The sequence below is a fragment of the Primulina eburnea genome, chromosome 8 (assembly GCF_022965805.1).
Source record: "Primulina eburnea isolate SZY01 chromosome 8, ASM2296580v1, whole genome shotgun sequence".
Taxonomy (NCBI): domain Eukaryota; kingdom Viridiplantae; phylum Streptophyta; class Magnoliopsida; order Lamiales; family Gesneriaceae; genus Primulina; species Primulina eburnea.
In genome coordinates, this window is record NC_133108.1 from 285,983 (window position 1) to 303,028 (window position 17,046).

Consider the following 17,046-nt stretch of genomic DNA (forward strand, 5'->3'; position numbering starts at 1 on the left):
TACACTAAACACAATAAGCACCATGTCATTGTCTTAGGCTAACACAATCTAAAATTTTGATATATGATAGTGATTATCAGCCAAAAAATTAATCGACATACGCTGTATTTAAAAAAAATTCAAAATTAACGAAAAAATAGTTTTTATTTTTATTTTTTATAATTATATTATTTTTTTACAATTTAAATGTCTATTCATTTTTCATAATAATTAATTTTAATAATATCATCCCGTGCATCGCACGGGTTAAATACTAGTTTTAATGAAGTGTGAGTTGCACTGAGTTGATGATTTCTTGAGTTTGTAAGGCAAATGGGCATGACAACTCTATTTTAGCAGTCGATTGGGTAAATGAACATTGACATATCACACACGCACGTGACTCTTGGGAAATCGTGAATTGCATGACAAAATTGATGAGTCTGAGGCCAATAGCACTTTTATCATCTCCATGACTATGGTAGTTAGCATTTATTTCTCTTTGTTATTTGCTTTTATTTTTCTCGGGACTAGCAAAAGTTCAAGTTTGGGGGAATTTGATAGGACTCGTTTTTACGTGTTTTTAGTGTTAGTTTTGAGTCGCATTCATGCATCATATTAGTTTGTTTTAGTTTAATTTAGCATTCATTTAGCATTATTTAGCATTTGGCTGATCTCGTGTATTTTGTGGTTGTTTTGTAGGAAGTGGACCAAAAAGTGGGATTTTATTTGCATAGCATCGAAGAGGTCTCGCTAGGGCGGTCAAAAGTGACCGCCCCAGCGAGCCTTTTAACCCAGCCGAGGAGTTTCTGCGCGAGTCCTTCGCTAGGGCGGTCAAAAATGACCGCCCCAGCGAATCCATCGATGTGAACGAGAATATTTTGCGCGAAGCTCTCGCTAGGGCGGTCAAAAGTGACCGCCCCAGCGAGACCAAAGACACGGCCAGGAATTTTAATTCGAGAATCACTCGCCCCAGCGGACAATCTTGACCGCCCTAGCGAGCGACGAAATCCGAGAAGATTTGTTTCCAAATTTTATGGACTCTATAAAACCACCTAACCTAATACACGAGAAGAGGTGCCGCGATTTGAAAGGGAGAGCACTGTAGCAGGCGATAGCTCAACGGAACCGGAACAAGAATTCAACAGCGTTTTCTCTTTACTCTTTTATTGTAGTTAGGATTTAGGGGATCCGACCCCGAACCGTTGTTTGATTATTTAATTCTCGACTTTTGATTCATTCTTGATTGTGCTATTATTTTACATTGAATTGTTAAAGCCTAGCTAACTTTAATAATATCTAATATTGTGGGTGAGTTCGAGAGAATAACTTGCGATAGGAACAAGTAGCATAATCCGTGGATCTACAATTTACATAGAGATATGAAGTTGGATACACGTTGGTAGTCATAGTCCAGTAGAGCGAAAACTAAGGGATTTCATAGATCGACATGCAATTCACCGTTAGTAAATAATAAAAGAGATTTTATTATTCTTTCGTGTAGAATTAGTTTAGCATAACTCGAGAGAGTATGTTAATTGCTTAGGAAATCCTGTCAAAAGCGTAAATCAGTGTCGATATTAATCAATTAAATTAACGACGGGTAGGTGAACCGAGATCCTAACACTCGCTTATTTATTATTTTAGTTTATATTATTTTTAATGTGTTTGTTTCAATTTAGTGTTTTAGTATTAATTTAGTTAATAAGTAATTCAATTGTCGTTTTAATTAATTAAAGAATTTAATTTAAAGTAAATTTGTCTAATCAATCTCTGTGGGATCGATACTCGTACTCTTATACGTTTTACTATAACTTGACATCGTGCACTTGCGATTATTTCGAGCCTGAATTTTTATTTATTTTCATTGGAGATTTTACTGTGCAAGTTTTGCTCGATCAAGTTTTTGGCGCCGTTGCCGGGGATTGAAATTGACAAATTTTTCTTTTTGTTATTTTCTTTAGTTAATTTAATTTTTTTTTAGTTATTTATTTTATTTTATTTCTGCGTGATCTACCGTTTTCTATTTTCTTTTTGCAGGAAATTTTCTTGTGCAATACTTTGAGATGTTTCATCGAAAAGTATTCACAAGATTTGCCCAACAACGCGGAGAGCCTTTTTACGCAGCATGGGAGAGATTCGATTATTTAGCAAACAATTTCCTATATCATGATTTTTCTAACTATTCTCTTCTTAAATTTTTCCTTAATGGTTTGGATGCACTAACACGAAGATGGGTGATCGACGGAGCACTAACAACAGGCAGTCCACTATTTTGCCGAGATCATGAGAAAATGATACTTTTGTTGGGTGATATGGCGGACTTTGACTACCATAGATATTGGGATCTTTCACCACAGTGTTGGAGTCATCAATACACACAAGATCATTACCCAGAGTTTATAGACCAACCATTTGAGTTTCAAAATGATGAGAGAGATAGCCATGAACTGATCACGACTCAACTAGAAGATACCGTGGATAGGTATGTGGCACTGACTGAGGCAGCTATAGAAAATCAAATTAATTCTCTGCGCAACCTTGAGGAGCAAATAGAGAATATCAAGAAATCCATCTTTCAGAGTCGCCGAGAACATGAAGTGAAGCGAGATACTCAACCGGTGATCGATCCGGTTTGGTTTAATGATGATGACTCAAACAACCAAGATAGTGAGAATGAGTTGGATAAGACTGAAAATCTAGAGTTGTTTGATCCTTCGCTGGTAAATGAGCCTCAGTCGGAAGAGATTTTTGAAGAATTTTCTGATAAAGGAGTGCCGACACTATTTTTCTCATCTCACGCCGATTATTCAGAGTTGTGTGTTGTTGAGGTGACGAGCTTAATTTGTCTATATCTAGCCAGACTTGAGGGCATTTGGAATCCAGACCCAGATGTGGTGTCATATGACACTTACTTTGGGCATCAGCCGCTCTTTGATAAGGACTTCGGAGGGTCAAGCCGACGACTAGAAATCAGGCGCTACTTGGGAGGCAACCCAAGCGTTTTATATTTTAGTTATTTATTTTAATTTTAGTTGTTGCATTGAGTCTCGGGTTCGTGGTTATTTGATTTTGCTCAATTTCTTTTGTGCCAGGTGAGCATACCAGCTGACGAGGGAGTCCGACCACCTGAGCATGACGAGGAGGAGGACTTCTGATCAGGGGAGTTTACTGTTTCCCCTTTCTTTTTTTTTTTTTTTTATTTGTTTGCTTATTTCAGTCCTTGCATTTGCATTCATGCGTTTTTATGTTTGTTTTTAGTCTTTGTTTCGTTTTGTGCTATGAGGACATGGCACAACTCTAGTATGAGGGGGGTGGGTAGTTTGTTTTGGTTGTTTAGCTATTTGTTTTAGTTCATTGCATTTCTTTAAGTTTCGTTGCATTTCTTTTAGTTGGTGTCGTTTATGGTGAGAATACATAGTTTATAAGCCAATGATGATCTTGAATTGATAGTTTACAAAAATGTTGATTGGGTCACTTCGTGAACGGTACTCTTAATTGTTGAAGCATAAAGTTTGGTACAAAATTTGAACTTTTGAGCACATTTGCGTGGGGACTAGGATTTTGTAGGAATAATGGTGAAATTTGAAAATTTTGTTTCGTTAACTTGAAAGGCACCATTTATGAGTTGATTTAGCATGCAAACCCGTGAAAATAAGTCGCTAATACTGACCTCGATTGAGAAAAGTTGATTTGCCTTGAACTTTACTTGTACCTCCTCTCCAATGCACTAATTAAAAGATCAAACTCGCAACCGGCTATAATCCAAAGTGATATCATTCTTAGCCTAGGGAGTACATGTGTGAAAATTGTGCATTCAAAAAAAAAGGAAGAAAAGAAAATAAGGAGATGTAAGGTGAGGGGGAGCCTAAATAAAAGGAATGAAATTCTATTCCTAGGCTAAAAATTGGAGATGTAAGGAGACGAGGAAAGTCAGACGCAAAAGTCTTGACGATTGCACAATGAAAATGATCGGTGTACTCCCAACTTTTTAGCCACTTGAGCTTATTTCCCTTCCTTTCGACACCCCTATCTGCTCTTAAAAGTTGAATAAAGTTCACTTTATGGCTAGTGATAAATGGATACGGGAATGCATGCTAGTGAGACTTGTATTGAAGTGCTAATTAAGTGACTCGCATGATTTGATAATTGATCTATTTGACGTACGAATGACTAGACCCATCACGACACACACACACGTTCAAACTAGTGTTGATATTTATGTGTAGATGAGAAATGAGTATTCGTTTGCGATTTGACTTGACTATGATTGGTAGTGGGAAAGTAAACTGAGGCATGAACATAACCGTTGTCGACTCACCATTGACATTTACTTGTGTTGGTTTTTTCTTGTTTGAGTTTGTTTGTTTTTGTTGAGTTTGTTTAGTATCTCGTGCTTTAACCTATTTTACTCGAGGGCGAGCAAAAGGTTAGTATGAGGGGGTTGATAGGACTCGTTTTTACGTGTTTTTAGTGTTAGTTTTGAGTCGCATTCATGCATCATATTAGTTTGTTTTAGTTTAATTTAGCATTCATTTAACATTATTTAGCATTTGGCTGATCTCGTGTATTTTGTGGTTGTTTTGTAGGAAGTGGACCAAAAAGTGGGATTTTATTTGCATAGCATCGAAGAGGTCTCGCTAGGGCGGTCAAAAGTGACCGCCCCAGCGAGCCTTTTAACCCAGCCGAGGAGTTTCTGCGCGAGTCCTTCGCTAGGGCGGTCAAAAATGACCGCCCCAGCGAATCCATCGATGTGAACGAGAATATTTTGCGCGAAGCTCTCGCTAGGGCGGTCAAAAGTGACCGCCCCAGCGAGACCAAAGACACGGCCAGGAATTTTAATTCGAGAATCACTCGCCCCAGCGGACAATCTTGACCGCCCTAGCGAGCGACGAAATCCGAGAAGATTTGTTTCCAAATTTTATGGACTCTATAAAACCACCTAACCTAATACATGAGAAGAGGTGCCGCGATTTGAAAGGGAGAGCACTGTAGCAGGCGATAGCTCAACGGAACCGGAACAAGAATTCAACAGCGTTTTCTCTTTACTCTTTTATTGTAGTTAGGATTTAGGGGATCCGACCCCGAACCGTTGTTTGATTATTTAATTCTCGACTTTTGATTCATTCTTGATTGTGCTATTATTTTACATTGAATTGTTAAAGCCTAGCTAACTTTAATAATATCTAATATTGTGGGTGAGTTCGAGAGAATAACTTGCGATAGGAACAAGTAGCATAATCCGTGGATCTACAATTTACATAGAGATATGAAGTTGGATACACGTTGGTAGTCATAGTCCAGTAGAGCGAAAACTAAGGGATTTCATAGATCGACATGCAATTCACCGTTAGTAAATAATAAAAGAGATTTTATTATTCTTTCGTGTAGAATTAGTTTAGCATAGCTCGAGAGAGTATGTTAATTGCTTAGGAAATCCTGTCAAAAGCGTAAATCAGTGTCGATATTAATCAATTAAATTAACGACGTGTAGGTGAACCGAGATCCTAACACTCGCTTATTTATTATTTTAGTTTATATTATTTTTAATGTGTTTGTTTCAATTTAGTGTTTTAGTATTAATTTAGTTAATAAGTAATTCAATTGTCGTTTTAATTAATTAAAGAATTTAATTTAAAGTAAATTTGTCTAATCAATCTCTGTGGGATCGATACTCGTATTCTTATACGTTTTACTATAACTTGACATCGTGCACTTGCGATTATTTCGAGCCTGAATTTTTATTTATTTTCATTGGAGATTTTACTGTGCAAGTTTTGCTCGATCAGAATTTGATAAGTGCAAAATTTGCACTGAATTTATTTTAGAATCCATTTTGAATTATGCTTGTTTCGAACGGAATTATGCGTTTTTGGTTTGTTTTTGTTGTCGTCTCAGGAATGGAGAAAAGAGTGAACACGAAGCCGAATGGATCGAGAAAACAGAAGCTATCGCGCACCCGCGCCACTTCACGCGCAACCGCGCGCCAAGGAAACATGCTGACCGACAGAGCCTCGCGCGCGACCGCGCAAGATCACGCGCTACCGCGCGCGATGAGAAGGCACAACTGAACAGAGACATCCGCACGGCCGCGCGACTTCTCGCGCACCCGCGCGCACATTACAGCATGAGGACCCGAGAGCCCCGCGCATCCGCGCAACTTCTCGCGCGGCCGCGCGCGCACACACACCAGCCATCAAGCAAAACTCTGCGCGCATCCGCGCTACATGTCGCGCCACCGCGCGTTCGGCGTCCAAATTCTGATATAAAAAGCCGAAAATCTTAGGTCACGAGGATCATTAAGCCGCCGTGGAGAAAAAGTATGGACACGAGACACGAAGCACACGTGTGAAACGATTCGGAGCGCGAAGAACAAGCGCAAATACGAAGAACGACGGATCTGGAGACAGAGACGACACTTCGGATTTGTCTTCCATTCTTTCGCATCTTTAATTTCTATTGTTTTGATGTCTAAATATTCAACCATGTCTTGTTTTCTCGTGAAATTCGTGATGAACTAAATTTCCATTCTAGAGGTTGACGTAGCTTTGCGTATACGATGATTTGACGTTGATATTTTTATGATTGAATTCCGTTTTGTTTAATTGTGTTCTCTATATTTATTTCACTGCAATTTAGTGGCCATAAATTGTGTGTTGTTTGATTAATTCTATAACTCGGGAGAGGGACTTAGTCATTAATTAATAGGAATTCATGAATTTAAATCCAACCACGAAGAATTATCGTAGAAACTTAGTGAAATCAATCTTCTAGATATTTTCTCTCATTGATATTTCTCCATTCGGCGATTAGTTTGATTATTTTCTTGAAATCAATTCATTTATATAAACCAAACCATCTTCTGAATCTTCTAAATAAAGTTGAGACTATTTTAATTACAAGAATTGATATATAATTTAATTACACTCCTCGTGGGAACGACACTCGTACTCAAAAATACGCTTTATTATAACTTGACGTCGTGCGCTTGCGAGCAATCAATAAAACACGCAACAAACACGACACGACACGACACGACATAGCAGCTAGATAACGTGGCAGCGGTTCTTTATCTCATCACCTTCTTGAACTTGACGTGCAAATTAGGTTTCATGTTTTTCATACCACAGACGTTAATCTGGTTTGTTCGGTCAATTTTACAACAACCCGAGGCAACTTCAACCTTGGATATACTCTTTTTAAGAAAAAAAATTTTATTTAAAAATAGTATTCTAATGATAATTGTGGTGACAAGGAATTGACCTGAAAATTAATAATGAACATTGCATTTGTGGATACTAATTATAAAAAAGAAGTAATTGTTGAAAAATAATATTTAAAATGTGTGTATTGAATATTTGAATGTTGAATATTTGAATGTTGAAAATAAGAGTTGTAAATATTGAAAATTAGTGTGTGATGATGTAGGTAATGAGGTAATTTATTTTGGATTATTTGTATTTGAAAATCTATAAATAGAACACTCATTTGTGAAGAAAATCACAATTGAGATTGAGAGAAAAATATTATAAAGTGTGTAGTTTGATAATTTTGAGAGTTTGAGATTTTTACTTTTTACCATAAATTTTTACTTTTTCACAACACGTTATCAGCACGAAGCTCTAAAAGTCCTACATACTTTTCCAAGCTCCAAACAGAAGAAAAAGGTAACAAAAGTAATTATATTTATTTTACTGTTATTTATTTATTGTGTATTTATTTGATATACAATATAATGTTATTATTATAAATAATAAAATAAATTTTTCATAAACTTGTTATAAATCCTGGGAGGATGTTAAGACGACATCCCACACTCCCGGTAAGGGATACGACAAGTATAAAAGCCTATAAGGTTTTTAAACAAAATAAATTATGACAATCATTATAATATTATGATATGATATACATAATTATTTAAACATGTCTAATATTATATATACCATATTATTACCATAAAATTATACAAATACATACCTTTATTTTTTTGTACACCAACGGTCATAAATGGTAAAAAACGGCTAGTTTTTGCCCTATAAATATGATCTCACAAACACATTCAATCACTCCAACTTTCTCTTCTTCTCTAAAAATTATTCATCATCAAATTTTTCGAAGAAAAAAGAAGATGGCTTTCGCAAGGTTATTTTTAATTATTTTAGTTATCATACTCACGAGTCTTGTATTTATCGGAGAATATCCTCCTCGTGTGTTTTCTTTATTTTTACGAATACTTGTACTTGTTGTTTATCCATTACTTTGTATTGCAATATTCATTAACTAATAAAATGCATTGTGATTTTTAGTACCACCATGGCAAACTTGACAAAGCTCGAATTCATCGCTCTTGACATTACTGGAAAAAATTATATGCCATGGACTCTAGATGTAGAAATGCATCTTGAGTCATTAGGTCTAAATGAGACCATAAAAGAAAATGGCATATGCACATCACAAGAAAAGGCAAGAGCCATGATATTTTTGCGTCGACATCTCGACGAGGGATTAAAATGCGAATATATGACTGAAAAAGATCCCATGGCTTTATGGAAGGGATTAAAAGAACGATTCGAACATATAAGGGAAGTTATACTTCCGATCGCTAGGGATGAATGGAATACGTTGAGATTCCAAGACTTTAAAAAAGTCAGCGATTACAACTCGGCGATGTATAGAATAATCTCGCAGTTGAAATTTTGTGGGCACGAGATTACTGAATCGGAAATGCTCGAAAAAACATTTTCCACGTTTCACGCATCAAATATTACTCTACAGCAACAATACAGAGTACGTGGATTTGCGAGATATTCGGAACTCATCGCCTGTCTTCTTGTGGCAGAAAAAAACAACGAGCTATTAATGAGAAATCATCAGTCCCGACCCACTGGATCAACAGCATTTCCAGAAGTAAATGCTGTAAGAAAAAATGAATTTAAACCTGGAAACCAAAATCAATTTCAAAGACAAGGTTTTGGTCGAGGTCGAGGTCGTGGACGTGGACGAGGACGTGGACGTGGAATTGGTCGTGGTCGTGGACGCGGCCGTGGTTTTGAAAATAATAGAGATAGTTATTTTTATAACTCATCTCAAAAGAGCGTCCCAAACCATCCACTGAAAAGGCATCATGAGAATACAAGTGTTAATGAGAATCACTCAAAAAGATATGAAAGTTCTTGTTACAGATGTGGTACTCCAGGACATTGGTCCAAAGTTTGTCGAGCCCCTGAGCACCTTTGTAAACTTTATAAAGAATCATTAAAAGGGAAAGAAAAGGAGACCAACTTCAATGAACGCAGTGACCGTTTGAGAGATTCAACTCATTTTGATGCTGGTGATTTTATGAATGATTTCTCTGGAAATGATCAATATGCTGGTGGGATAGAAATGAACAATATTGATGCTGTAGATTTTCTTAACGACTTCGCTAATGAACAATATAATGGTAGAATATAAATGTACAATAATTTATTTTCATGTATTCATAGAATAATGTTTTATTGTATAATTATGATATGTGTTATATTTAAATATATATTGCCAGTAATTTATTTAATTGCATATTTTTTTGAAGTTCAAATATGGAAAATGCTATGAGCAAAGCTGAAGTTTGCATACCCGATAGTGGTACAACGCACACTATCTTCCGAGATAAAAGATATTTCTTGGAACTAAAACCAACAAAAACAACGGTGAATACAATATCAGGTCCTGTAGACTTGATTAAAGGATGTGGTAAAGCACAATTTTTGTTACCTAATGGTACAAAATTTTTGATCAATGATGCTTTATATTCACCACAATCGAAAAGAAATTTGTTGAGTTTTAATGATATATATTCCCATGGGTATGATACTCAAACAATGAATGAAGGGAATGAAAAATATATGTGTCTTATCACATATAAATCAGGAAAGAAATATGTGATTGAAAAACTATCAATGCTCCCTACTGGATTGCATTATACACATATAAGTCCCATTGAATCAAACATGGTAGTTGATAATTCTTCGATATTAACAAATTGGCATGATCGATTGGGACATCCTGGTTCAACAATGATGCGAAGAATTATAGAAAATACGCATGGTCATCCGCTGAAAGACCAGAAGATCTTTCAGAATAATAAGTTTCAATGTAAAGCATGTTCTCTTGGAAAACTTATTATAAGACCATCACCAGTCAAAATCCAAACTGAATCACCAATGTTTCTTGAACGTATTCAGGGTGATATTTGTGGACCAATCCATCCACCATGTGGACCATTCAGATACTTTATGGTATTGATTGATGCTTCCAGCAGATGGTCACATGTATGTTTATTGTCAACTCGAAATGTTGCATTTGCAAGATTACTTGCTCAAATAATAAAATTGAGGAATCAGTTTCCCGATTATACAATCAAGAAAATTAGACTTGATAATGCTGGTGAATTTACTTCCCAGACTTTCAATGATTATTGTATGTCTATGGGAATCATTGTTGAGCATCCTGTTGCTCATGTACATACACAGAATGGATTGGCTGAATCATTGATTAAACGTCTGCAAATGATTGCTAGACCAATGATTATGAAAACAAAGCTCCCTATTTCTATATGGGGACATGCAATTTTACATGCTGCTTCATTAATTCGCATCAGACCAAGTGCATATCATAAATACTCCCCATTACAGCTTGCATTTGGTAAAGAACCAGACATTTCTCATCTGAGAATTTTTGGATGTATGGTGTATGTGCCTATTGCACCACCACAACGAAAGAAAATGGGACCTCAAAGAAAGGTTGGAATTTATATCGGTTATGATAGTCCATCAATCATTCGATATCTTGAACCTCAGACAGGCGACGTGTTCACAGCACGTTTTGCTGATTGTCATTTTAATGAGGAAATCTTCCCAATGTTAGGAGGAGAACAGAAACATACCGAAAAGGAAATTACATGGTATGTATCATCATTGTTACATCTGGATCCGAGAACAAAACAATGTGAAATTGATGTACAGCAAATTGTGCACTTGCAAAGAATAGCAAATCAAATACTAGATGCATTTGCAGATACAAAAGGGGTAACTAAATCATATATACATGCTGCAAATGCCCCTGCTCGAATTGAAATTCCGAAGAAACAAATGGAAGATACTCATGATGTCATTAAACGCCTGAAGCGTGGAAGGCCAGTCGGTTCCAAGGATAAAAATCCTCGAAAAAGAAAATTCATAGAGAAACACGATGATCACAAAATAAAGAATGATGTTTCTGAAGAAACACATGATGATCATAAAATAGAGAATGGTGTTCCTGAAGAAACACATGATGATAAAAATGTTCTGTCAGAACCACAAACTGACGAGAATCATGAAATCTCTATCAATTACATTAATACTGGAAAAATATGGAACCGAAAAGATATAGATGAAATTGATGATATATTTTCTTATAATGTGGCAATCGACATCATAAATGATAACGAAGATCATGAACCAAAATCTTTTGGTGAATGTAAAAATCGGCAGGATTGGATAAAATGGAAAGATGCCATCCAGGTTGAATTAGATTCGCTAAATAAACGTAATGTTTTTGGACCTATAGTCCTTACACCTGAAGGTGTAAAACCTGTTGGATACAAATGAGTTTTTATTCGAAAGCGAAATGAGAAAAATGAAATAGTAAGATATAAAGCTCGACTTGTTGCACAAGGTTTTTCTCAAAGGCCTGGAATTGATTATGAAGAAACGTATTCTCCTGTGATGGATGCAATTACGTTTCGGTATTTGATTAGCTTGGCGGTATCTGAAAATTTAGAAATGCGTCTTATGGATGTTGTTACAGCTTACTTATATGAATCACTTGATAGTAATATATATATGAAAATCCCTGAAGGATTTAAGATGCCTGAAGCACAAAGTTCAAAACCCAGGGAATGTTATTCTGTGAAATTACAAAGATCATTATATGGGTTAAAGCAATCAGGTCGAATGTGGTATAATCGACTAAGTGATCACTTGATGAAAAAGGGATATGTAAATAATTCAATATGCCCTTGTGTTTTCATTAAGAAAACAACATCCGGATGCGTAATTATTGCTGTATATGTTGATGATTTAAACATCATTGGAACGAATAAAGAAATTCAAGAAGTTGTGTCATACTTGAAGGAAGAATTTGAAATGAAGGATCTTGGAAAAACCAAGTATTTTCTGGGTTTACAAATTGAACAAAAAGAATGTGGAATGTTTGTTCACCAGACAAATTATACAGAAAAGATCCTTAAACGTTTTAATATGGATAAAGCAAATCCTTTAAGTACTCCAATGGTTGTTAGATCATTAAACATAGAAAAGGATCCATTCCGTCCATGTGAAGATGATGAAGATATTCTTGGTCCAGAAGTACCATATCTAAGTGCCATAGGTGCCCTTATGTACCTTACAAATTGTACAAGGCCTGATATATCTTTTGCCGTGAATCTGTTGGCAAGATTTAGCACATATCCAACAAAGAGACACTGGAACGGAATTAAACATATATTCCGTTATCTACGAGGAACGACAGACTTGGGACTTTTGTATTCAAAAGATACTAATCCAAGTATGATTGGTTATGCTGATGCTGGATACTTATCTGATCCACACAAGGCACGTTCCCAAACCGGATATGTATTTACTCGTGGAGGCACTGCAATATCTTGGCGTTCACAGAAACAAACGCTCGTAACAACTTCATCAAATCATGCCGAGATTATTGCACTACATGAAGCAAGTCGTGAATGTGTGTGGTTAAAATCAATGACCCAACATATCCAAATTTCATGCGGATTATCATTCGATGAGAAGCCTGTGATACTATATGAAGATAATGCTGTATGTGTTGCTCAAATGAAAGAAGGATACATTAAAAGCGACAGAACTAAACATATTCCTCCTAAGTTCTTCGCATTCACCAAGGAGCTCGAGAAGAATAAATGTATTGATGTTCGTCACATTCAATCAAGTGAAAACTCATCAGATCTCTTCACAAAGGCACTTCCTACGTCAATATTCAGAAAACACATATATAATATTGGGATGCGCAATCTACGAAATTTGTGAAGAATTGTTCATGTCAACATCAGGGGGAGTTTACGTGACTGCACTCTTTTTCCCTTACTATGGTTTTTATCCCAATGGGTTTTTCCAAGTAAGGTTTTTAACGAGGCAGTACAAAAACACGTAATGAAGACATCATCATATTATGATCATCATCACAAGGGGGAGTGTTGAAAAATAATATTTAAAATGTGTGTATTGAATATTTGAATGTTGAAAATAAGAGTAGTAAATATTGAAAATTAGTGTGTGATGATGTAGGTAATGAGGTAATTTATTTTGGATTATTTGTATTTGAAAATCTATAAATAGAACACTCATTTGTGAAGAAAATCACAATTGAGATTGAGAGAAAAATATTATAAAGTGTGTAGTTTGATAATTTTGAGAGTTTGAGATTTTTACTTTTTACCATAAATTTTTACTTTTTCACAACAGTAATATCTAAATTATGGTTGGATTATAAATAATAATCCAAGATATTATCATCTTTTAAATAATTATTATTTAAATCAAATTCCTCATTGCACATAAATAATTCGATGTCAAATTACTGATCGTGAATAAGCGTCCCAGGTTATCCCACACTACAAAAGAGGTCGTCCCCCCACATCCAAAATACAATTTTTAGTTCTTGGACTATAATACTTCTGGTGGGCTATGGCGTATCAGGACTCTGGTATGCTATCACGAGATCAGTTGCTTTATCTCTTTGATCGGTTCTCCTTTCTCACCTCACAGCCCGGTACTTGTAGCAATTTCACTGTCTTTTCACATTTGTTTTCGATTCATTTAAATGGCTGAGATATTCCATTTTCAGAGGTCAAGAAGCGGATTGCTGATGCCGTCAGCGACAAGCAGGTGAATTTTATTTGTTCTTTTACTCGACGATAGAAGTTTAATCCTGTAAACTGAGTTGATTAATATGTGATTAGAATTATCCTCGTACCAAGATTGAGTGTGTTCTGGTTTTTCATTGCCAAGTTGTCAATTTTAGATTTACGTGACATGCCCTCACTGTTTTTGGGCACCGAGTCTTTAAGCTTTATGTGGGTTTTATGAGAAACAACGGTTGATTCAATTTCAGTAGTAACTTTTGTGGTGGCGTAGATGTTCGCTGCTTTTGAGCATGGGCTGTATATTCTTTAAAACTGTTTTAATAAAATTTCGACTTGATTGATACGAGATTTAATCTGTTTTCAGATCCGTTGGCTTTTCCATTTTTACTACTAGTTATCATTGTTGAAGCTCATATTCTAGCATTGGAAAGTAAAATTGATGAAAATTGCTTCAATTGTCCGTTTGGTTGTGATTGAATTCAAATTTCAAACCCATGCAGGAAGCTGTTGCTGTAACTACTGCTATCCAAGAGGAGATATTTTCGCAGATGGGAGTTGGTGAGTGATCTTGGTGAAAAATAAACGATTTTGCACATAATAATAGAGCTTTGTATTAAAATTATTTTCATGAAGCAGACATTCGACATTGTTTGGAAGTAGATGAACTGTAGTTCAAAAAAATAACTTGCAGTATCTCTTGAATGATAATGTGAAGTTCGTTATTTCTTGTCTTCTTTTCACAGACTTACTTGGTGATTGATTTACTTTACTTCTGGATTGCAGATCCACGGTTTGGTCTAGCTTTCTTGGGAAAAGTAAACATGGTTTATGAGAATGATCGAGATTTGATGATTCAGTTTTATGGTTTTGTAGCAAAGTAAGCACGACTAATTTATGTATCCATGTGGCATCCAAGCTAATTGGTTCTAACTATTCTTTAAAGACTAGCTATTCTTTAAAGATGTTTAAAATACAGAGTCAATCATCTCGACAGTTTGAATTTGTCAAATTTATGACTATCTGGTTAAGCACAGTTCACCAAGTATTCTTTTGGATAGTTGGTTCTTACTCTCATAGTCTTGCAACCCAAATTCACTTTTGGTTATGAAAATGGGTTCATTATTTCCTGCTCCTCCTTTATGAACTATATTATCCATACAGTGATTCAATTCTTCTGTATTCATGTGTGTGAATACTCTTACTCTCCAGTCTTCACTAGATCTATCCATCTTTAGTCTTTTAATCTGTTCTGGAATTTTATCCTTTTCCTTCTAAAAGTTGTGAGATCTCCCAGTTTTGGAAAAGTGATGTATTACCGGCTATTCTATTTATTGAAAGGGAGGAGATAGCTTGTGAGGAAGCAGAGCTTGGGCCAGAAAAGTTTGCCGGAAGGATGGAAATGCAACAGAAGTTACAAGAACAGGTATTTTATTTCCAATTGCAATTAACTTCTTTAAAAAGCTCTTGATTGGTTGGATTAACATTTTTACAGCAACTGGAGATGTTGACACACATGCATAAGTTTCACTTGAATGATCAGTCTGCAATTCTTGCAAAGGTGCGAGTTAGTCTTGTTTTTGGTTTCCTCTCTTTACATGATTACGCATACATATCTCGAGCAGTGTAAACAAGAATTCAGTGTATCATTACCTTTACCGTTTATCTTTATGTTAAGCCAGATATTGACCAAAATTTTCGTAAAATGCTTATATTATGGATTTATAGCATGCATCAAAACCATATGCTTTGTTATCCGTCTTCTTGTTTTGTTTTGTTTTTTTATCTTGAATTTTATCTAGTCCATGGGTAATTCCTTCTTTCTTCATCACACTTAAACTCTGTAAACCCATGCGTTTTCACATAGCCCGATTGCTTCATTTCGTCCAGGTCAGTGAGGTAGAGTATGGCAACCATCAGACCTAGTCTCTAAGTGCGGACCAAACTATGAATAGATTTTTAGTAGTGAAATGTAACTATAGTTTTAATGGATTGAATATATCGCACATGAACCCATTTATTTGGAAACATGGGACACCCCTCTCAAGTGAAGTCGTTGGAAAGAGCAGGGGACTAATTATATAAGGAGCCTAGTCTAGACTCTAGCCCCTTTACTTAGTTGGGTCTATATTGTTAAAATCTTGCTTTTCATTACATATTTGACTAATTATTTAATGTCTTGTCAATTGATTTACACGCCAACAGCCATATATATTTGGTTTTTCTTTTCTGTTTTATAAAAATGAATTTCCGCATTTCCAGTTCCTTGAAACCCAAGTTTTCATATTCTTTGTCCCTCATTCGTATCCTTAGAACTCCTGGATTCGTCAAAACTTATTACATTGCAGAAATCTCAGTTGACTTGTGCTATTGCAGATTCACCAACAGATGGAGGCGGCTAATTTTGAACTAGAGTCATCACTGTTGTCCGTTGAGCAGATCCAGGACATTGTTCAAAGGAAGGTGTCACCCGTATATCACCCAAGATAGCTAGCTAGCTAGCTTTCTGATTAGACAGACTTTTACTATTTCTTGCTAATGATACCATCCAATCTAATTCCAATCAAGTGTTGCACCATCCGCTATTGTTCGTGTCTTTGCTTTACTTCTGTAAAAATTATCTCAGTACTTCCGTCTTCAAATCCAACTAATATCTGTTTCTCATTTTTATAAAAAAAAATTGTTCAACCTCTTGGAGTTTTAGGGAAGCTAGATGGCTGAATTGGTCTAAGCCACCAGATTAAGGTTCTTGTCAGACAGAGCATGGCACGTCGAGAAAAATCATCAGGTGAAAATTGGTATTGATCTTTTTCAAACTCAAATGTTGACATTCTCATCTCAACTATTTAAATATTATGAATCTAAATTTAGAGAAGAAACGACTAGATATTGTGCGATTGAACAACTTTTTTTAGTTTTTATGATAAATTATCTTTTAAAAATTGGCTTTCAACAAGTGTAGAACCTTCTATTAAACGTATCTCACGAAATACATTAAAGCGCACACTTAAAAAATTAGTCGTTGAACAAATAAATTTAATTAAAGAATTTTCTAGTTAAATAATAAAGTTTCTTTGTGTTTGGATATTTGGAGTGAACATTGACAAAGTTGTTCATATGTGCATATTACTTGTTACTGGATTGAT

General features: G+C 35.6%; 1 protein-coding gene across 1 annotated transcript; it reads left to right on the forward strand.

The window, feature by feature from the left end:
- Positions 1-13,618: 13,618 nt before the first annotated feature.
- On the forward strand, positions 13,619-16,588 carry LOC140838126 (uncharacterized). Its single transcript, XM_073204206.1, has 7 exons — positions 13,619-13,809; positions 13,885-13,925; positions 14,404-14,461; positions 14,687-14,780; positions 15,242-15,326; positions 15,396-15,461; positions 16,277-16,588. The coding sequence occupies exons 1-7, from the start codon at positions 13,725-13,727 to the stop codon at positions 16,388-16,390; spliced, it is 543 nt and encodes a 180-aa protein (XP_073060307.1). The 5' UTR covers positions 13,619-13,724; the 3' UTR covers positions 16,391-16,588.
- The last annotated feature ends 458 nt before the right edge of the window (positions 16,589-17,046 follow it).